Source organism: Miscanthus floridulus, chromosome 8 (genome assembly GCF_019320115.1).
Source record: "Miscanthus floridulus cultivar M001 chromosome 8, ASM1932011v1, whole genome shotgun sequence".
NCBI lineage: Eukaryota > Viridiplantae > Streptophyta > Magnoliopsida > Poales > Poaceae > Miscanthus > Miscanthus floridulus.
Genome location: NC_089587.1, coordinates 204016010 through 204040104, shown reverse-complemented (window position 1 = coordinate 204040104; position 24095 = coordinate 204016010). Strand labels below are relative to the sequence as shown.

At 42.9% G+C, this 24095-nt stretch overlaps 1 protein-coding gene and 2 pseudogenes across 1 annotated transcript; 1 reads left to right on the top strand and 2 right to left on the bottom strand.

Annotated features, from left to right (window-relative positions):
- Window positions 1-1428: 1428 nt before the first annotated feature.
- On the top strand, window positions 1429-5222 carry LOC136477962 (protein KINESIN LIGHT CHAIN-RELATED 2-like). Its single transcript, XM_066476261.1, has 3 exons — window positions 1429-1878; window positions 2178-4176; window positions 4818-5222. The coding sequence occupies exons 2-3, from the start codon at window positions 2249-2251 to the stop codon at window positions 5029-5031; spliced, it is 2142 nt and encodes a 713-aa protein (XP_066332358.1). The 5' UTR covers window positions 1429-1878; window positions 2178-2248; the 3' UTR covers window positions 5032-5222.
- A 482-nt stretch (window positions 5223-5704) lies between these two features.
- On the bottom strand, window positions 5705-8071 carry LOC136477963 (uncharacterized; annotated as a pseudogene).
- A 960-nt stretch (window positions 8072-9031) lies between these two features.
- LOC136474645 (inorganic pyrophosphatase TTM1-like) lies at window positions 9032-21251 on the bottom strand (annotated as a pseudogene).
- Window positions 21252-24095: the final 2844 nt, after the last annotated feature.

Below are 24095 nucleotides of genomic sequence, written 5' to 3'. Positions count from 1 at the left end.
TCAACGTGATTAATAGTGATTGGTTGATAAATAGAAAATATTTAATATAAAATTGGTTTTTGTCCTCTAAAACGTATTATATTTTGGGACAAATTTTGAATGCTAGAATACACTATCAGCCTGTTCGCTTGCTCGTAAACTATCGTAAATTTTCAGGCAGGAACAATGTTTTTCTCTCACACCAAACCAGCCAGCAGTAAATAATACACGATATGATACGGCCTCCCGAACAGGCTGTATATTATAGGACGGATAGAGTATCTAAAAATATAAAAACGTCTTATAATTAAAAATGGATGAAATATATCTCAGATGGCTGACAAAAGGTCCCTCATGATTGACAAATCAAAACATGTAGCGACAATTTGGCATTCAAAAAATTTGCGACTTGCGAGGCAAAGGAAAAATTGAGACGGCAATGGAATGCCCACAGGGCAGAGCGGAGTGAGTTGGTAGACCACCATTGTCCTGAATAAATATCAGATGGGCTCCTGAGACTTAGGGTCTTTTTGTTTTGTGGAACTAGATACTAGAGATTATTTTTTAGTCTTTTTTAGTCTCTTTTAATTAAATAGGAGGGACTATTAGAGAGACTTTTAATCTCTAGTCCACTAGTTCCTTGAAAGATGTTTTTTTGGGACTAATGGACAAACTTTACAGCCTTTATCCTTCTCTCTCTCCTCCCTCACCTCTGTCAAAATAAAGAAGAAGGATATTTTAGTCTTTGTTTAGCTCTTTAGTCTTTGAAACCAAACATATTATTTTGTCTCGCTTTTAGTCATTTTTTAGTCTCTAATCCCTGGAACAAACATGGCCTTACTTCCGGCCATAACACATAGATTCTTTTCCCATGGTGTTTTAGAGCTACAACTTGCTGGATAACATGAGACCTGAGGCCTTGTTTAGTTTCAAAAAGTTTTCCCAAAAAGTGCTACAATATCCATCACATTGAATCTTGCGATACATGCATGGAGCATTAAATATAGACGAAAAAAAACTAATTACACAGTTTGGTTGGAAATCGCGAGACGAACGTTTTGAGCCTAATTAGTCCATGATTGAATACTAATTGCTAAATAAAAACGAAAGTGCTACAGTAGCCAAATTCCCAAATTTTCCAACTAAACAAGGCCTGAGTTATTACTAATCGTGTAAAATCATGAGAGCTGAATAAACAGTAAAATCAGCAAAAGCGTTGAACGAATGCAAAGCCCTTGCCTCTGACGATTGTCATTAGTGAATTTGTCGCTTCGGAGAATTGCCTTGGTTATCTTTAACACCCGTTTTGGTGTCTTTTAGTTTTACGGTTTTACCTTTTTGTCCTCTCTCTGTCGACTCTGGTCCACAATTCCCTGCTGAGCTGGACTAAAATGCCCCTGCCCGCTCGTGGGGTTGTCTGTGGTCCGATTGCACCGAGGCGCGAGCCATCATTTCTCTCCTCTGCCCTCCGCGGCTCCGCCGCACCCGCACTCGTCTCCTCCCCTCCCCTCCGTCACCCGCCTCCTCGCTATGGCTAGGGAGACTCTCCCGGCCTCTTCCTCCCCTTCCTACCAGACTATCCTCCTACCGCAACCGCAATGGACCTGACGGTTTCCATCCACCTGGCCTCCCTGTCGCGCGAGCTGATCGACCCACGCAACTGCAATGCCGTCCAGAGGCTAGATCGTGCTGCCGAGCGCTGATCACGGTGAGGCCACCCAGAGTCCCAGATCCACCCGATTGCCACCTGGACTCCACCCCCTGCCATTTCTTCTCCCGTTCACGCCGCGTGCGCTCTCCCTCCCTCCCTCTCTCTCTCGTGCGGCAACTGGGCGACAGCCGACGCCCCTACGCCAGGTGCCCAGGTCGGGTCCTTTGCCGGCGACGAGCACACACCAGGTTTGCGCACCCTTTCTCTTCCATTCCTGCCGTGCGAAACCGAGCACACGAACCCTAATTTAAGGTTTTTTTTTGTTCGGATCTGATCTAATTACTAGCGTACGCATGCCTATAGCTAAGATTTTTTTTTTTGGCAAAAATTATTGGGTGTACAATACAATTGTACACCCATGCCCTTTACTGGGTCCGCTCCTGTCCTTAGCCAATGTTCATGTTTTTCCGTTAATATAATTGATTCGTCAGGTTCAATTTTGAAGCATTTACATGCCGCCTTAATAAATTTGTTCCGTTTCTTCCAGGGTATTGTGGAGAGCTACCCATCTGTTTCGGTTTCTGGGAAGAACAGTTTTGGCATAATTTTCACCCTAAGATGCCTGGAATTACAGTGGATGGAGTTGTTGCAGAGGAGGTGCCGAACGGGGTGAATTCCTCTCCACAGAACGAAAATCTGCCCGCCCCAAAGTCGACGGCGGCTTCAACGATGGCAGCAAGCATGCAAAGCGAGGCACTTGAGATGCATGTTGAGGGCTCCGGTGCTGGGGAGCCCTCAATTGAGCAGCTCTACAACAACGTGTGCGAGATGGAGAGCTCAAGTGAGGGTGGCTCCCCATCACGCGAGAGCTTTGGCTCAGATGGGGAGGAGTCTAGGATTGACTCAGAGCTTCGCCATCTTGTTGCTGGGGAGATGGAGGCCATGAAGGTTATTGAGGAGGAAGAGGAGAATGGGAGTGTTGCCAACGTTGTACCCCCTGCTCCTGCTGAGAATGGGACCCAAGTAAAGGAACAGTATTCCAATTCGTCCAAGAAGTCGAAGAATGCCTCAAAATCACAGCTTGAGTCTGATGCCTCTGTTGGTCCCAATGGAAAGGCGTCCACCGAGGAAGGTGAGAGCGAGGTCAGCAAACCGGCAAGCCGAGTTGGCCGTCGGCGGAAATCAAATGCCAATCCACAGAATGGAACAGAAGATGCTGGGCTTGATAACCCAGACCTTGGTCCATTTCTTCTCAAACATGCAAGAGACTTGATTGCCTCAGAAAACCCACGACGGGCATTGAAATATGCTCTCCGTGCCATAAAGTCATTTGAGAAATGTGCTGGTGGAAAGCCAAGCTTGAACCTAGTGATGAGTTTGCATGTTGTTGCAGCAATCTACTGCAACTTGGGAAAATATGAAGAGGCTGTACCTGTGCTGCAACGATCCCTTGAGATCCCTGTAATTGAGGAAGGTCAGGAACATGCTCTTGCAAAGTTTTCTGGTTGCATGCAGTTGGGGGACACCTATGGCATGCTAGGTCAAACTGCACTCTCACTGCAATGGTATGCTTCTGGGCTTGAAATCCAAAAGCAAACATTGGGAGAGCAAGACCCAAGGGTTGGAGAGACTTGTCGGTACTTAGCTGAGGCTCATGTGCAGGCACTACAACTCGACGAAGCACAAAGATTGTGTCAGATAGCCCTTGACATCCACAGGGAGCATGGAGAGACGACCTCACTAGAAGAAACAGCTGATAGGAGGCTGATGGGTCTGATTTGTGACACCAAGGGTGATCATGAAGCTGCCCTGGAGCATCTTGTGATGGCCAGCATGGCCATGGTAGCCAATGGTCAGGAGACAGAGGTGGCCTCAGTGGATTGCAGCATTGGTGATATCTACCTCTCCTTGGGCCGGTATGATGAGGCTGTGTTTGCTTACCAGAAAGCTCTTACTGTATTCAAGACCAGCAAAGGGGAGAATCATGCAACCGTGGCTTCTGTTTTTGTGCGCCTAGCGGATCTGTACAATAAGACAGGGAAGCTGAGGGAGTCAAAATCTTACTGTGAAAATGCCCTAAAAATATACCAAAAACCTATTCCAGGGACTTCTCTGGAAGAAATTGCCACTGGTTTAACTGATGTTTCAGCCATATATGAGACGATGAATGAGCATGAGCAAGCACTCAAGTTACTTCAGAAGGCCTTAAAAATGTACAACAATTCTGCTGGCCAACAGAGCACAATTGCTGGAATTGAGGCTCAGATGGGCGTCTTGCACTATATTTTGGGCAATTATGGTGAGTCCTATGATTCCTTCAAGAGCGCGATTGCGAAGCTCCGCACTTGTGGTGAGAAAAAGTCTGCCTTCTTCGGGATTGCCCTGAACCAGATGGGCTTGGCATGTGTTCAAAGATATTCGATAAATGAAGCAGCAGAATTGTTTGAGGAAGCTAGAACTGTTCTGGAACAAGAATACGGGCCATATCATCCAGATACTTTAGGAGTATACAGTAATCTTGCTGGAACTTATGATGCAATGGGCAGGTAAACTCCCTACTTCTCGAACTCAAATCATTGTCTCAACTATGTGTTGATGATTGTCTGTGTGGCTGCATGCATAATGATTTGCATTCCAACTAGTGATTTGCTGGAAATAGTAGGTGGTATGTAGGTAAAGGTACTCTGGCAAGTGGGAATTCTTTGGTCTTAGTCGACTCCTCTTCCAGCTAGGCGCATGATTAGCATCTGTACCAGCTCTTGCTACTCCAATTAGTTGATCAGATATTGATCGGTACAGTATAAAGTTGGATCAATTTAATTGAAGTAGGACCATTTTGCATCATCTTTACTTGCTTAGCACTGGCCGCTCTGTAAAGAAGGGCTGCATATACTTTATCCTTTTGCTTTATCTTTTTCTATTTGTTTTCTTCCTCCCTTGGAAACTTCATCTGCTTTGTAAGGCATGTACTAGACTTTTAGCTTTATTGTCTGGGTGAAAGAGTACAACTGGCTGGATCAGAAATGTCAACACTACCTTAGCTGGCTGGATCAGATTGCTGAAGCAACGGTGCTTTCTTCCTGAGGAGGAAATATCGCCCGTCAGCACCCCCGTGTCCTGCTAATATGAAAAGTTTGTGTTTCATTTTAGCCAAATTATCTGTTAATATTTGCATTTTGTTTACCAGACTGGATGAGGCCATCGAGATCTTGGAATATGTCGTTGGAATGCGCGAGGAGAAGCTAGGTACAGCAAACCCAGATGTTGACGACGAGAAGCGGAGGCTTGGGGAGCTGCTGAAGGAGGCTGGCCGGGTGCGAAGCAGAAAGGCAAAATCCCTGGAGAATCTGCTCGAGACCAACCCATATACGGCCACCAAGAGAAATCCAGTTGCGGCATGAATCACTGTTCTGAAATGATAAGGTTTCATGCTGAAAGGCGAGGATTGTTACTAAGGTATTCAATTGGTTTGTTCAGATGGGGGTAACGGGAATAGTGGTGTTTACCTATTTAGAAATATATGAAATGTTCAAATTGATGATTGTTGTAAAGTTTCAAATGCTATTATGGTTACTTGTTCAGTGCTCTTTTATACTGTTCTTGAGAAAGCGAGTGGTGGGTACTGTTTCTCCTTTTCTACCTGTCTGATGTGCGAGCTTGCATTCGTCGGTTATACCTTCATTTTTGTTACATACATGAAAAAAAATTCAATGCCACAGCTAATTCGATCGGTACTAATTGCAAAATAAATTTGCCAGCGAGAACCAGCTGTTGGACAAGTTGTAACACATCCAGTGTGATTTGCTGAAGCCTAGATCCGGAATTAACACGTCTACACAAATTATATGCGTCCTACTCCTACCCAACGCGAGCACCTTTTTCAGGGCAAACGCTGCCCGTAGTGTCCTCTACTACTCTGGCAGGACGAATCCGCAGGGGCTCGTAGGACCGTCATTGGTCAGACTTCGCATAATCATTCCAAACTTTTCTCCGTTGAATACAAAGCTTGATGTCACTCACTGTATATAAAAGGTTGCTCGTCTAATGGAAACATAGCAAATTCACATGCCAATATAGGGAAACTGAGGGCTAAACATTGCTATAGCCCACAAGTACCAATTAATTTCTGCAAACAGAGTAGGATTATTCGTCTACAGCTTCAAGTGAGGAAGAGCTGTTGAACAGTGCCTGAAGCATGAATATGGCCATACACCAAAATTAGAGCTTCAGAAACATTAACGATCCACTGTTCATCAGTATTCAGTAACCACTACTGCTAAACTATGAGAAACATGAAGCAACTCCACGCCGAAGCCACTCTCTAGTGACCATACTTCTGGAACTCCCACTCACTGTTGTCTGCAATGTCAAATTACAAATTAGAAGGTGAGATGGTGTGGACGGGCATGAGTAACAAATAACAATCACATTGATCAAGAGGTAGAACCGCCAGGGCTACTGACCAAGAGGGCACACTTGACGGGTCTTTAGCCAACGACTGATACAGTGGAAGTGGAATGCATGGTTGCAAACTCCTGAAAAATACAAACAGACTATCAGTTCTTTCCAAGTCAAGTGACTCTGCTAAGAGTTTCAACACTTTGCAAAATACAATGCAAGCTTTGTAAAGCCACAAACAAGAGGTAAGCTAATCGCTAATCATTTAGGCTAGAAATATTAAAGCACACATGATCACAGAAATCTAGTTATTGCCCTTAACTCGAAAACAATTTGAATAACACCCTCATCTTTCAATAATTTTGCTGCGGTTGAGAAAGGTACAAACAGAATGTTTGGCTACAGAGTGTGGCCTTGTTTTATTTTTCTTAAGGAAAACTAAGATTATACTATGCATTCATATTGCAACAAGCGTACAATACCTAAACAAGCACGGATTTGCCGGATATAAGATTAGCCAAAGTGCACAGTTCTAACCAAAATATCAGCTGTAAAAAATGAAGTAACATGCAAAAGATCCCAAAAGTAAGCTGTATCCTATTGGAAGGAGCCTTTGACATGGATTTCAGAAAAATTACCACCCATAGATTGTTTTTTTATACACCTATATACCTGTCTCCTACCATGGTATTTGAGGGTTTGTTAAGAATTGCCACCTAACCTAAGTTTGACCCGGATTCCTGATGCATACAGGATATAAACATGACCTGGGAACTGTCCTAAAAACAAATGAAATATACGTGATTAGAAGAATATTAAATATCCTATTCTTGTCAAAACAGACCTTTAGTAGAAGAGTTAATGAATGCAAGGAAAATCTGATATATCACTCTGAACTGCCTAGCTAGATTAGGTAGTTACAGGTGCAACTACAATCAAAGCATACATTGCGATGGCATAACATGTCCATATGGAAGTTAATTATACTCTGGCAAATAACTAAGCATGAGTGCATGACAGTTACTACTCAACTCAATAACATTAACTGCTCTTATGCATCTAAATTAGCCGTTTCTATCAGGATTATAGTTCCAAGCAAGTACCCTCCCCTCCCCTCCCCTTCCCTCCCCTCAACACACCTCAGGACACCAGACATACCACGATCAAGGAAGAGATTTTGTTCTATCCAAACAAAAACCAACTAGTGCGCCAATGCCGATTGTAGCAGGTATATGTCTAAGAGTAATGTACCTAGAGTTCACAACTGTGTCTCACACTTTGAGACTCAACACAATAACCAAGTAGATAGGATCAAACACTTCCGAGTAACAGTGCTACCCTTTCCAATCACTCCATGGCCCCAAATAATACATCCAATTTCACGCCACAACAATCACCAAATTCAGCAGCAACCGCACACGCTGCGTTTACACAAGTAAACGCTGCACCCGATAGGGTAAAGGGGGCAAACAAGCAAAGCAGATGTGAATCATACCCCAAGCGACGGTGCATTCTTCGCTGGTGGCGCTCGCCTGGTTCGCCTGGCACTCGATGCCTACACCACACACACAAACGCGGAACGCCACGACAAGCGAGGTCAGATCAAATCACAAAACCAGAACAAATCAAAGGGGAAGGAAGGACGAGGGGCGGCGTGCTCACAGAGGTCCATGATGTGGTTGCGGCAGATGGCGCAGTTGTCCACCACGATGTCTGCGGGCGCGAAAACGAGGACGAAACAAAGTCAAATCACACGACGAATTCAAGAGAAAAAAATAATTAAAAAAAGACAGAGAGGGCGAGAGCCATGTGGCGATGCGCACGCACCCCAGGCCCAGAGAGAGACGGCGTTCCACTTCTTGATATCGAAGCGCTTGGTCCTTCTTCCCAGCGGCAGCGGCAGGGGCCGGGGCCACGACGACGACGCCCTTGCCCTTGTCCATCTCGAGACGAGGCGAACGAAACCCTAGCTAGGGATCACGCACGAGATGGGGGCGCAGCGAAAAGGAAGAGACGACTTCCAGGAGACAGGCGGACGTCAGAGGAGTCCAGATTTATAATTGCTGTTTTGGAGAAGAAAACGAACGGGGCCGAGCGATGGGGGCCTGTCGTAGTTAGCACGGTGGACCGCTGCGAAAGCCCAAAACAATCCTTTTGCTCTGGGCCGTGGTCACGTGATGTTCCTTTTGCTTTGGGCCGTGGTCACGTGATGTTTTCTCCTTTTTTTCCTCTCTCTTATTTTTCAGCGCGCGATATTATTATTTGATTGACGTTTCAGATAGGACCGTCCGGAAGGTCAAATAATAACGGATTAATCCCGAGTCACTCTGTGAGAGTAGAACATATTTGATACACATAGCTAGTTACTAGGTAGGGCTAAAAATTAGCTCAATTAGCTATGATGGTACAATCGTGAACTCAGATGGTAGCATAAGATCTGCAACCAGGCAACAGGAGACAGTGCTCGGACTCAGAAATCACGATACAGACAACGACAATATTCAGTTAAACTTGTCGATCTCATAATTTCTTCGACATTATCTGAGGATTACTAAAATCTCCAAAATTTATTGGCACTAGGACCTGCCAGTACCCGTTACAGAAGTGTATGCTTCTGCATCATTTTCTGCGTTGGGAGTAATAATTCCCTTAAAAAGCGAAGGCTTTGTTGCATGTGCTGGTATATGAGTTTACTTGTTTAGGACTTTGTAAGCTCTTAGATATGCTACCTGTTCGTTTGGCTGTGGCTCGTCGTAAACGATCGTAAATTTCTAGTCGGAACAGTATTTTTCTCTCATACAAACCAACCAGCAGTACTTCTTCACAAACCAGCAACTATATGAACCAACCAACCGAACAGGCTGATGGTCTTCCTGATGTAAACGGTTTGAGAACTGTCTTCCTTTAGCTTGCAGGAGAGACAGCATCGGTATGAACTCTGGACTATGGGGGTATTGCAGATCAGTTGAGTTGTGACGGTTGCTTCCTCCGGTTCCACCAAAACTAGATGGTGAGCCTCAGAGCACATGTTTGGGCCGACTCACTTTGGTCAGGCCCTGTTGAGACCTTTAAACATGAAGTACCCAATACTGGCAACAGTCAGGCAAATAAGTGGACAGATGACCGTGTCCATATCCAGCACCCGGTTCCTGCCGGCGGTATTGGCTTGGCGTGTTAAGACCAAATGCTCATGAAGCAGGTTGGTCAGATTGTCGAGCTGATGTATAACCTGACGCTGACCTCTTGATATATGTTCATAATCTGCGTAGGAAACAAAGCATCAAACATGAAATGTCAAGATATGTACGTACAAAAGAATGTGTTACATTAAGATAGGCGCAACCAACACTCATGTTTATTAAGATAGGCACTGCCAACACTCATGTTTTTAGGTTTAGAAATAAATACTAAATATCACAACATACTGAATAACCAAACAACTTGCATATACCAGAAAAAATGTGCAATGTTTCATTCATCCGGGCCTATTCGGCTGGTATTAAAGCCGGCTGATAAGCCAGCTGAAGCCGGTTTGTTATGAGAGAAAACTACTGTAGATTTTAGCTGATAAGTTCAAATGAACAGGCCGGCTTTGCACAATACATATCTACAAAGAAGAAGAAAAATCATATGCCCATTGGCAGCTTCGAGTCTTGTCATTAAGAACCTCTGCCACATGAATATTTAATGCCACATTTTTTTTGGAAAGACGATGAGCGTGTTCGGCTGGCTGGTTGGCTGGCATATATGAACAGTATCTTTCAGTCAGAACAGTGTTTTTCTCTCACAACAATCCAGCTGGAACAATATTTTGGCTTATTAACCAGCCAGCCGAACACTCCCGATATGGGATTGTTTACCTGAAATACAGCTGAATGTTGCAGAATATACAAGTTTCAAATAATTTTATACTAGTTGTTGACATTAAATGATATTTAGTTTCATTGATTTTGTTAGTCTGTTCATGAAAACTAATATTACATCAAACTATCTTATGAAATCATCCAATAATCATTGTTCTCATACAATATGTGTATTTGGCAATCCAGATATGATTCCACATCCATAGATGTATAGTTACATAGTTTTTTTTGTCATTGTTAACAATATTGTGACACTACCTGTACTGGAAATGGAACTGGATTACTTTTCTTTTTACTTATTTCAGACTAGATAAACTAGAACAGGATTGAATTTGTGACCCACTTGTACACTTAATTTGAGGACACTAATGACAACCCTGATCCTTTGCTATTTTTATCAAACTGTTAGAATCTGTTTGAGGTCTAAAAAATCACACTGAATTTTAAAAATGTTTGATAAACTAATGTTTGAACAATGTTGACAATACTTCCTACATCTGATTCCAACAAGCTACAAAAAAGGTATATATAGAGAGAGACCTCTTCTATCATTGGGGAATCCTTTGCAAGTTGGTTTGACGATGAAGAATGAGGTATCAGAGTACCATTGCCCAACTAAGAGAGAGATTTGTAGGCGTGGAACCATTACAAGCATCATTTGGAAGAGCTAAGTTCTGCTGACTGGGCAAATGTTTCTTCACCGTAAATTTTGAATTGAGTTCTTCAACTCGAGAGGTAAACTCATCCATCCTTTCATTCAATGTTGATATCTGTTCTGAAAGCTGGGTGATTGCACCCTACGAAATTAAAATGGAAACAAGAACATTTGCAAGTCAGCGAGAACATATGTTTTCATTGAGGACTTCAACTGCCATGCTAATGATAATTCTTCACAAAAGTCACCTGGTTGATAGCAGGCGGTTCAAGGGCCCGCCCTGCACCAAACCTCGTGTTGGTTTCTGTTAGTTTACTCAATTTCACAATATTTTTGTCTCCATGCTTTGAGTGCGTGTTTAGTTCGGGAATTTTGGTAGTTTGGCTACTGTAGTACTTTCGTTTTTATTTGGCAATTAGTGTTCAATCATGGACTAATTAGACTCAAAACGTTCGTCTCGTAATTTTCAACCAAACTGTGCAATTAGTTTTTTTTCGTCTACATTTAATGCTCCATGCATGTATCGCAAGATTCGATGTGATGACTACTGTAGTACTTTTTGGGAACTAAACAAGCACTGAATATGATTGAGATAGGCCACCGGACAACATGATAAGAAAGTCAACTAACTTCATTCAGGTTCCAAAGTTTCAAAAGTTCAAACTTGAAACAAGGATGTTATTATGAAACCTCTTCATAAGCTTGTTCCTCCGATCAGCAGAAACACGGGAAAAGGCTTCCTTTGAACTTGAGACCAGCTCATCATCGATGCTGAGCTTTGTCTTCAAATCTTCTGGTAACGCCTACATTGCAGTAAGATCTAACCAATGAACTAAACGAAACAACTAAAAGAAATGTGAATATACAGTGTAAGCAACAATAAAATATAAATACCATAACATCATTAATCAATTTCTCCGGCTGAATTTGTTCAATATATGTGCGTGGTATATAAGAACCATCCAAACCTAACTGATCCGCTACAAATTTAACATAAAGTCGATCTCTTCCTTGCACCTAAAGAAAGAAGCAAGGTCATAACATTTGCACATCTTAAATAGTTAAAAAAAAGTAATACAACAACAACCACTACAACAACAAAGCCTTTAAGTCACAAATAAATTGAAGTAGGCTAGAGTTGAAACCCAGCAGAAGCAATCAAGGTTCAGGCATGTGAATAACTGTTTTGCAAGCACTCCTATCTAAGGTTAGGTCTTTAGATATATTCCATCATTTCAAGTCTCTTTTTATTGCCTCTACCCAAGTCAACTTCTGTCTTCCTCTGCCTCTCTTCACGTTACTATCCTGGCTTAGGATTCTACTACGCAGCGGTGCCTCTAAAGGTTTCCGTTGGACATGTCCAAACTATCTCAACCGGTGTTGGACAAACTTTTCTTCAATTGGTGCTACCCCTAATCTATCACGTATATCATCGTTCAGAACTCAATCCCTTCTTGTATGACAGTAAATCCAACGCAACATACGCATTTCCGCGACACTTATCTGTTGAACACGTCGTCTTTTCTTAGGCCAATATTCTACACCATACAACATAGCAGGTCTAATCGCCGTCCTATAAAACTCGCCTTTTAGCTTCTATGGTACTCTTTTATCACATAGGACACCAGATGCTTGGCGCCACTGCATCCACCCTACTTTGATTCTATGGCTATCATCTTCATCAATATCCTCGTCTCTATAGCATTGATCCTAAATATCGAAAAGTATCATTCCTAGGCACTACTTGACCTTCTAAACTAATATCTTCCTCCTTCCGAGTAGTAGTGTCGAAGTCACATCTCATATACTCAGTTTTAGTTCTACTGAGTCTAAAACCTTTGGACTTCAAAGTCTTCCGTCATAACTCTAGTTTCTGATTCACTCATGTCCGACTTTCATCAACTAGCACTACATCGTCCGTGAAAGTATACACCAAGGGATGTCCCCTTGTATGTCCCTTGTGACCTCATCCATCACTAAGACAAACAGATAAGGGCTCAAAGCTGACCCTTGATGTAGTCCTATCCTAATCGGGAAGTCATCCGTGTCTCCATCACTTGTTCGAACACTAGTCACAACATTGTTGTACATGTCCTTAATGAGCTCGACGTACTTCGTTGGGACTTTATGTTTATCCAAAACTCACCACATAACATTCCTTGATATTTTATCATAAACCTTCTCCAAGTCAATAAAAACCATGTGTAGGTCCTTCTTTTTCTTCATACACCGCTCTATAACTTGTCTTATTAAGAAAATGGCTTACATGGTTGACCTTCCGGGCATGAAACCAAATTGGTTCATAGAGACCCGTGTTATTGCTCTCAAGAGATGCTCAATAACTCTCTCCCATAGCTTCATAGTATGGCTCATCAACTTAATTCCTCGATAATTAGTACAACTTTGAATATCTCCTTTATTCTTATAGATCGGTACCAATATACTTATCGTCCACTCGTCAGGCATCTTGTTCGATCGAAAAATATGGTTGAATGGCTTGATTAGCCGTACTATAGCTATGTCCCCAAGGCATCTCCACACCTCAATTGGGATACCATCCGGTCCCATCGTCTTACCTTCTTTCATCTTTTCAACGCCTCTCTAACCTCAGATTCTTAGATTCTCCGCACAAAGCGCCTATTGGTGTCATCAAAAGAGTAATCCAACTAAAAGGTTGTGTCCGTATTCTCACCATTGAACAATTTGTTAAAATACTCTTGCCATCGATGTCGGATCTCATCCTCCTTCACCAAGAGATGCTCCATTTCATCATTAATGCACTTAACTTGCTTGAAGTCCCTTGTCTTTCTCTCATGAACCCTAGCCATTCTATAAATGTCCTTCTCTCCTTCCTTAGTACTTAAATGTTGGTAAAGATCCTCGTACGCTCTATCCTTTGCCATACTTACAGCTCGTTTTGCAGTCTTCTTTGCCACCTCGCACTTCTTTAAGTTGTCCACACTCCTGTCATGATACAAGCATCTATAGCATTCTTTCTTCTCCTTAATAGCCCTTTAGACTTCCTCGTTCCACCACCAAGTACTTTAGCCTCGCTTCCACTTTCTTTGGTTACTCCACACACCTCTGAGGCAACCTTCTGAATGTTGGTTGCCATCTTCTCCCACATGTTGTTTATGCCATCTTCCTTCCAAGAGCCCTCTTTGATAACTCTTTCCTTGAATACCTCTGACGTCTCCCCTTTCAGTTTCCACCACTTTATTCTTTCAATCTTAGCTTGTTTATCCCTACGGGCATGCACCTAAAAACAAAAGTCTACCACCAAAAACTTATGTTGAGAAACAACATACTCCCCTGGTATCACCTTGCAACCCAAGCATGCTCGTTTGTTCTTTCTTCTTGCGAGAACAAAGTCAATCTGGCTAGAGTGTTGTCCGCTACTAAAGGCCACTAGATGAGATTCTCTCTTTCTAAAGAAAGTGTTGGCTATCATCAGATCAAAAGCTACCACGAAGTCCAGAACTATAACACCTTGGTGTTAAGCATGCATTAGCATTTTGCAAATCATGAGCATAATCATTATTATGCATCCATAAGCATTACATGAAATATAGAATTGAAACATACTAATGAAATATGTATGTTGAATAGTTTTGTTTTAATAGATTGGATGCTATGTTTGTTTTGCCATGTGTGTACCTTGGTTGATCACTTAGACCACTTAGAAGTAATTAGGATGCAATTTGGAGCAAAGTTTATATTCAAAGTTTTACCAAATTATGCTTTTAAAAATAATTCTTCAAAATTAGGGTTTTGAATTAATATTGATTTTTATTTTGTAATTCAAAATCTATTTGGAATTTGACTTTGGTCATAAAAGCAAAGTTGTAGATCTTGAAAAATAGAACAACTTTTATTTTTACACCAACTTGTGAAAATGCCTTTAAATGGCTCAAAATGGAATTTTAGTTCTGTTTATTTAAAGAAATAAAAAGAAAATCATTTCATTTTCCTTAACGGGCCACCGCCTCCCTTTCGGCCCAGCTCGCAGAGCCAGCTCGGCCTGCCTCGCACCTCGCCCACTCGCCCGCGCCAGCGTCCCGACCGGCGTCAGGCCACGACCGCCGCGTGGCGGCCATGCGCCGGTGAACTCGCTGCGCGGCATCGCCGGCCTGCCCCTTCCCGACCAGCCCCGCCTGCCTTAGCCGCAGCCGAGCCATGCTCCTCCCCACTCCATCATTTCGCTTCGCCACCCTCTCGCGCGGACAGCAGCAGCAGTGCATGCGCCCGCCACCGCCCACACCAGCTCCCTCACCGGAGTTGGCTCGCCCAGCCACCACAGCTCGCCATCGACCACTCCGTCTCGCTCGTAGCTCCGCCTCCACCTCGCGCACCCCGTGCTCGTGTCGCTTCGCCGTGGTAAGCGTCCCTTCCTCGGGAATCGCTCGTCGGAGCTAGGTCGAGTTCACTGGAGTGCTTCGCTCCGTAGACTCCCCCTCTTCGCTCCACCTCGCTCCCTCTTTTCTCGCGCACGAGCACCGCACGAACGCTAGGTAGCTCCCAAGCCACTCCCCGCGCCACCTCTCGGCCGGAGCTGGCCGACCGATGTTGAGCCACGCCACCACGCTGCCATGGACGTCGGTAAGCTTGCTCCCGAGCTCCACTGGCCATGGTAGAGGTACTGTTAGGTCCGCCTTGTCATGGGGAAGCCTCCGGTGGTGACCTCACCGCTGGCAAGTTCACCGGCGACGAGAACCGCCGCAGCCGAGCGCCTCCCCTGCCTTAGTGACTGACCGGTGGGGCCAGGGGGCCCATTGTCAGCCGCTGGGGTGCAAGCCTGGGTAGAGATCCAGGTGGATCTAGTAGTTTTGAACCGGAATTTTCAGAAAGAATTAAAGAAATGATTTTTAGATTTTGTTTAAATGCTTTGGAAATTTATAACTTGCTCAAAATAGCTCCAAATTTGTTGAAATAAGTTTTGCTAGGTTTCTTGTAACTAGATCTATCTGTTTAAAATATTTCATGTCAAATTTGTGATACTTTTCTGTGTAGCTTTATTTAAATTGAATAAATGCTGATTTCTTAGAAAATGTCTAATAAATAGAATGTACATCAGAAAAATATGATTCCAAGTTGGTTGATCTATGCTTGAGATGTACTTTGTAGGAAAAATATATGTCATGCATGTTCTGTAGAGAAATATTGATGTGTAGTTCAAGTGCCATTAATTGATGATTTTTGTTATTTTATATAGAGAGCAAAAATTGTATAAAACATGTGTATGATAATTTTTGTGCAGTGATTATTTACTGTGTAGAACATAGAAAAAATACAAAATCTGTTGTTTGACACTTTTTATAGTACAAAGTAATTTCATGCTTAATTATCAACCATAACTTGTCATTTTTGTGTAGGCTATTTTACTTATCCAAATGCCATGAAAAATTTATGATAGTCTACTTAGAGTAGTACTATACTACTGTCATTTTCTCAGATTTTTATGAGCACCAAAAATATATGTTGCTGTTGTAGCCCTAGTTTAAAATGAAATAAACTAATCTTCTTTAATGCATGATTAGTTAATAATATTTGCTTTGGTGTATCTTTGAAGCATCTTAGATTGCTGTGGTGACTTGGCATGTTAGTACAGTGGTGGTGGTAGTAGTATAGTAGTACATGTTCTTGGATGATGTTGGCTACCTTGTAGAAGAGCTTTACTTCTACTATGTCTAATAAAGTTAAACATGTTCATCTACATTTCATGCATCATGATCATTACATGTCACCTCTTCGATGCACCTATGCATTAGCACTTATACATCTACATCATACAGGATCGCAGGAGGAGTTGCTAGTAGTAGTTCAGAAAGAGCAGACCAGGGCAGATCCACTAGAAGTCCAGGCATAGGAGGTGCCAGAGGAAGAGGAGTAAGGAGAGGACTTGCCCAAGTGCGTGGATCATCACCCTAGTTCGTTTGAACGAGGCAAGCCCCGAAGCATCATAAGTCTCTTACTTTATAAAAACAATTATTTCTATATATATATGAGTTTATATATTGTTGCATTAAGTTATAGGAGTTGATTGAAAACCATTGATGCATTTATTACTATCCTTGCCTACCTTATTACCTTTTACCCTGTTAGGTCAGGATCGAATAACTGCTTAGCCTTGCTTACACTGGTAGCGATTGATGATATCCGGTCACCTACATTTATAGGTGGTTACTAAAAGAATTTAACTATGGAAAGAATGATATCCTAGAATTAACCATGTGTGATGGATAATTGAAGACCAGACGGAAAAGTTGGAGGCAACCAGACAGGGTTCTGGGGTGCTGTTAGTTTTCGTCTGTGTCGATTAAGGACCGATCGTTGCTCGTCCCTCTTGTCATGTTGAACGTATGCCTCACATTTAGCTGGCCGAATAAAGTACCTTTCGACTGCGAAGCTAGTGACACTATTTGAGCTAGGATAAACTCGGATTGGTAGACTGGTGCTGAAGGGGGTATGACGGGGATGCGAAGAGTGAGCCCAAGGTGCGTCCTGGCAGTCGGGCGGTCCCTGGGTAGTGCGGTCCCTGACTGTTATCCCGCAGCTACTTGGAAAGTGTCATTGGTGATCTGTAGCTCACTTGATCGGTGAGTGTGGTTTGTGTGAGGAATAAATCACCAGCTGGTTAGGAATCGATTCGAATCGCCATCGCTCCTGGATAGTGAGCACTTGACTCGAGCTACAACATCATAGTAATTATGATGGAACAATGATGGTTATCTGGATGGTATGGGATATGCTAAATCTAAATTGGTAAATGGATGTTATTGGTTAATCAAGTGATTGCTATAGTACAGGTGCTTACCTAGATGGATAGGTCATAATAAAGATGATGCAAAGTACTTAAAATGGTTTCTTCATGATAGCTTATGCTTTTCGCAAATAAGTCAGCTAGCCCACTAAAGAAAGCCTTGCATAATCCTTGGTGTTGCTTTATTTTGGTTTAAGACGGGTAAGTCTAGCTGAGTACCTTCTTGTACTCAGGGTGTTGTTCCTATTGTTGTTGCAGATGGTCAAATATACTATGGTTATTGCATTAACTGCCTGTACCCGGCAATGGGCGACAACTAGGACCAAGAGCAATGGTCACTCTGTATCTCTCATCTGATGCTTTTGTTAGAGATGACTACCTACTAGCACTGTATCTGAACCAAAAGTGTGTGTGTGGCTTTAAAACTATTTGCTTTCGCTATATCAGTTTGAACTTGGGTTGTAATAACTTTATATTCTAAACTCTGATGTATCCAACTATCATTGCAAACTTTATGTAACATGTGACGGTACTTGCTAAACTTGTACAATCTTGGTTTGTATGTCGATTGGTTTGAAATCCTTCGTGGTTTCATAGACTACTGGGTTATACGGGCTTAAGTTTGCTAAATTATCTGCTTCGGTGGAAGATTTTCTTACTTAATCTCGTATAATTGGTCAGTTCTGTTACAAGAACTTCCTCCCCCTCCTGATTTCTACTACCATACCTAAAACCTACATGAACTGCCTCAAAACCTGCACTTGTAGTACCTACATGCCCATTAAGATCTCCTCCTATAAATAGCTTCTCACTACTAGGTACAACTCTAATAAGGCCATCTAAGTCTTCCTAGAACTATCTCTTAGCACTCTCGTCGAGGCCTACTTGGGGGGCATACACACTAATTATGTTTAAGACCATATCACCAACGACAAGCTTGACTAAGATAATATTATCTCCTTGTCTTCTCACTCCCACCACACCATTCTTGAGGCTCTTATCAATCAAAACTCCTACTCCATTTCTATTTGCGACTGTCCCTATGTACCAAAGCTTGAAACTTGTATTGTCCACCTCCTTCGCCTTCTGACCCTTCTATTTAGTCTCTTGAACGCATAATATATTTACACGCCTTCTAGTCGTGGTATCAACTAATTCTCTTAACTTACCTGTAAACGACCCTACATTCTAACTACCTAAACGGATCTTAGTTGGTTCGACTAGCTTTCTTACCCTTCGCACCCGTCGGCTCAGATGTGAAGACCCTTGCTCATTTTTCACTACACCCGGGCGCCGATGTAGCGCGCCACTAAGAAAGCGGTGACCCGATCCTTGCTCACTTGACACCATGCCCAGATCGCGACACGGCACGTCACCAAGGGGGTGCCGACCCAGCCCTTGCCCATTTAACACCATAGCCGAGTTCTGATATGGCGCGTCGCTAAGAGGGTTATGCCCCAATGGTTTTCTTTCAGGTTTCATGTTGGCTCGCCATGCCTATCACAACCTTCCTCCTTTACTAGGACTTAGGACCTGCTATGTTGAGACAATATAGGCAGAGATAATGAAATAAATAGTATTCAAGAGCCTAATATAACAATAACATTGAGAGAAACTACATCAACCAGACAACAAATATTATGCTCACTTGTATATACTATCTGTTAAGTTGTTCTAGCCAATCAATTTTAACAGTTGCCTTGCCATCAAAAAAAACACGACTGCTTCTCTTCAGTATAGCTGCTATAGTATATCCCAATGCCATCAAACCACCAAGAAGACGTACACTGACTTCAAAAGTGATCCTTGGTCATATGATAAAAGAATTGTCGGTCACCCATTCCTTCGAGCACAAAATAACATAAGAGTTTTAGTGAACACCAGGGCTGCCAGCAAGGGTTTGTTTATTGCATGTAGCCAGGGGTGAAAATGGTACAGATATTTTCCGACCGTATTCGAGACCGAATTCGTTTAGAGGGGTTCAGATATGTTCATATCCGAGTCTGGATATTCAACATCTGATACCGTATCCATATTCGAATACTCAAATTGCATATTTATGATGTCGATATCCAATCATATCCTATCCGGCATGGTTGATATTATCCGTATTCGAATCAGTGATATCCGTCCATATCCGATCCGTTTTCATCCCTACATGTAGCCACGAACAATAGAGACAAATATAGGTAAATCTAAGTGACTATAGGGGAGACTGATCAAATGTGATAAATTAAGCAGATCTAGAAAATATAAAAAGAGAAGTAAAATTTAGAATCTGACTACGATGAAAATTGAACTGAATTAGTCTTTCATGTTCTAGTAAAGATTCCAGGGGAAATATGGTATGGAATAAAATTACATGGCAGCTAAGGAGTGGACTTAATCCAAAGAACCTTATATAGTACTAGTATCAGAACATTATCAACTAACAATATCACTCAAAAGTATAATTCATAGCTATCAAACATAAAACTGAAATTCCATTCATAAGAGAGAAAAGCATAAAACTAGAATTCCATTGGTAAGATAGGAAAAAACATAAAACGGATATACCTCAAACATTATATTATATTTCCCTTCCCTATTCTGCATTCTCAAGTAAGATTGGCAGGCTTCTGGGTCTTCACCAGGTCAAAGTAGATATATATCATAAGTTTCTTCATTGCTTTCCATATGATCATCACCAAGCACAGCCTTGATTTTCTCAGGTGCTAGAGACCTTGGTGACGGCAGGCGGTGCACAATTCAACAATTTTCTCAGCGTTTGTTGTTGAAACTATGTCATTGGTGCATAATTCTACAATTTTCTTGTGATGCCTACCTTTAGAATGTACATAGGATTTTGGAACCCTGAGAATGGGTTGAACTTGTTGATGATCTTAATATGTGCGGTCTCCAAATCTGGTTCGATGAAAGCCTTGTACATTGGATAAACCTGAAAATGTCATCTTTCATTAAACCACACCAATTACAGTAAGAGGCAATTCACATGTTAACATGAACCACAAGATTGCTCATAAAATGTATAGCCAAGTTGAAAAATTCAACCTACCGTTTTAGAGATCTGATGAATTATTTCTTCAGGCTCCTGGCCAACTCGCTGTATATCCCTTAAAACCCTCTTCACTAGGTCAAAATGGACACCACCAGTGACAGAAACACGTAAGTCCATCACAGGCCATAACTTCTCACTCAGTGCATAAATACCTTCAATGATAACAATTCGGGAGCTAGGGACATCAACTTTTGCACATAAGAAATTATGATATTCAAATGAATGATCATATTCGAATGGATGATGAAATATGGACTTTAGCTTGTAATATTGAAAGATAGCAGTGATTATTTACCTATAACCGGTCCAGGAGCTCGACTTGAAATCATATATTGGAACCTGAATTGACCTTCCTTCAGACCATGAATATTTTCCAGCAGTGTGTCATAGTCTGTCAGACGTGGATCTAAGCAAGTTTTAAGAGGTGAACATATCAATTTCTCTGGTAGGAAACACTATCACCTTAGAGAATGCAGCTTGTAATAATAGAGCACTCTGATACTAACATTGCGTCATATATTTTATAAGATAATAATCATGCCATTATCAATGCAGTGGTATGCAGTTTCCAAATGACTAAATGTGCAAGAGACACAGCTCAAGATATATGTAACATAACTATCTTTTATTGCTTTTTCCAGAAATTTTGTTGTTGTGAAGGAAGTGGCATTTATAGATTAAATAAACAATAAGACAATATGCAAAGTGCTTTGTGAGTCAGCACGGATCACAACAAAGAAGCCTTTCTCAAAAGACAATGGATCATGGAAGCGGACAATCTCATAACGATTTGAGTCCTTCCTTTTCACCAGTTGGACCTTGTCACGCAGAAGCAGAAGGTTGTGCCACCTCCTTGGTGAGTCAGCCATGGAATCATGTTGGTCCATTTTATTCTTCAAGATGCAATTGTAGTCTACACAATAGATGAAAACAAAAAATCAAAGATATAATAGAGCTATGGAAATTCAGGGGTTCCCTAAGAGGCTCAAACATAGATCGATTGGCTTCAAGGTCGGCGTCACCTAACTGACGAATCCAATTATAGTGTACATCCTACTTCCTACTTCCTAGCCCCTTTTCACTGTTGCTTTCACTTTTTCTTTCTCTAACTTTTGTACCATACTTTCGTGTAACTTTGTACTTGATGTTTACTTTTAGCAAAAATTCTACAATGCAGGGAGAACGGCCAGCATCTATTAAGTGTAGACCATTAATTGAGCTCTAACAAAGAACAAGGTGCGGACCCAGTAAAGGACGTGGGTGCCCAATAATTTTTGCAAACAAATAAAAAGTAAAGTAAGTTAGTAAGCATGTATACACTTGTAATTAGATCAGATCTGAATACCAAATAGCAAGTAGCTTAAGTTAGAATTCAGGTGGGATTCAGGTGATCGGTTTCGCATAGCATGAATGGGAGAGGGAGGGTGCGGATACCTAGTGGGTGCTTGTCGCCGGCAAGCGAGGAAGGGCTTGGTGAAAACCTGGGCACATGGCTTAGGGAGACGGCGGCAGTTGCCTCGCCGCACGAGGGAGAGGACACGTATGCCTTGGCACACCAGAGAGATCACGCGGGGTGGACGGGGGATGGAACCGATTTTTTTACAATTTGGCCCTTTTTTGAAAGTTTCTCATGAATAGACCCCTAATGGAAAGAATTTAGGAAATGGACCCTTAGATCGGCGATATTGATGTTGGCGCCGACCTCGGTGCCAGCATCTCTGGAGTCAAGCTCCTGGGCACGGTCGAAGACCTGCCAGGGGGCTCGGCGCTAGAGTCACTGGCGCTGAGCTCGGCACCATAGATCTTGGTGCCAAGCTCAGCACCAGTCACTCTGGCATCAAGCTCGGAAATATCTAATGGCCTCGTGCCTTTCCTCTCTTCTTTTCCCATCCGCCGCTGATGCCTAGCCGAGCACTGCCGCCGATGCCACTGACCTTGCCCATGCCACTGTCGTGCCCGTGCCCGCGTCGGCCCATCGCCCCACGCTGAGCCTGCCCCACACCGAGCCTGCTCCCACACCCACGCCCGCCACCGTGCCTGCGTGTGCGCCCTGAGGCCACCCCTCGCCGCCTCTCACCATGCCGCGCCTCAGCATGCTGTAGCGCTGCGCCGCCCCTCGCGCCGTGCTGTTGCCCGTGGTTGGCCACCGCGCCACGCCGCCTTCGCCGCCCTCCACCGTTGTCCTCGCCTTGCCCTCCACCGTCAGCCTCGGCCGTGGGCTGCCTTCCCGCCCTCCACCGCCGGCCTTGCCGCCGTCCACCGCCGGCGTGCCTCCCACGCTCGTTGAGACGGACTCGCCGCCCGTAGCCCCAGGAATCCCGCGCCCGCCATGTGCCACCGCTGTCGTCTACCGCGCCACCGTCGGCTCGGATCTTCGGCCTAACCCACGCCCATCGTCCACCGGCCCAGAAAGGTAAAGATTATGAATATGCAATGTACCTACTTAGGTGGCATTTGTTATTTATTAGTTAATGTGATGACTCAGGTAGTTGATTTAGTTAGTGATCTAGTGAGATATATATGTAGATAGATAGAAACATAGACACATAGGCACATAGATATAGTTAGATAGCTACTTAGATATGTAGTTATATTTTTAGTTATCTACATATGATCTAGCTATTTAGTGAGTACACTGTAAATATATACGTAGTTATTATCTTGATTACTTAGTTTGTAATTAGAAAGTACTTGTTATGTACTATCTATAGTCTAATTTAGACTAAAGGACATGTGTTTCGTTATGTGTTTGAATTAGATAGACAGCCTAGTGACCATATATCATGGAGGCACCATTGAAAGCGATCGCTATAGATATGTTGAGTTTCTTGACATGCAAAGCGTGCCTGTGCTATTCAATGATAGGCCTTCATTTAGTGACATGGTTGCAAGGGCTCAAGAGGAGCTGCATTGCTTTGGAGATCATGGCATTGCAGTTGATGGTGTATTGCACCTAGGTTGTCTTCCAAACATCTTCAGGTGAATGATCTCAATTGGTTGTGCAAATCAGTGGGAGAACTATGTAAGATCGGCTATGAAGAGCCAGCTGCAATGTTTGGACGTGGTTGTGCGTCAGGTGTTAGTTGATCCCATCCCTCATGGGTTTACCCTAGCAATGGATCATCAGGCATACATCGACCCTTCCATTTTGAAACCTTACCTATATGTGCAGATTGCACCTACGGTTCCCGATGCTCAATCTGCCCCTAATGTGGTATTTGGAGATGGTTGTCAGACTTATTTTTCTGTGGCAGATCCTCCTTGTGAGATCCCTTTGACATAGAATCATCTGAGTAAGTGTCTTAACCGCATGGTTTTTGGGAGCTTACCCCATTTCTTACATCTATTTCTTTCATTCTTTCCTTATTTCTGTAATGATGTTGTAGGAGACATTTATGAGAATGTGGATGTGCCTCCTATTGCTGTGCAAGTGCACTTTGGAGATGGATTCCGTGGGTCAAATGGTGTTGAAATTATGCATGATTTAGAGCCATATGAGATGGCTAGGGCTCTTGATTCTGATGATGATTGCCCTATTGGAGAGCTAATGAAGAGTGATATTAAGATGATGAGGCGTATCTTTCTTGGCCGCCGTGATCCTAGAGTTCACGAGTTCAGCGATCTTGCTCATTCCGATCAGGCATTTGCAGAAGGACATGATGATGAGCTCATAGAAGCTCCTGAGGCTGGTCCTAACATGGTAATTGAGAATAGGAGGGTGTTTAATGACC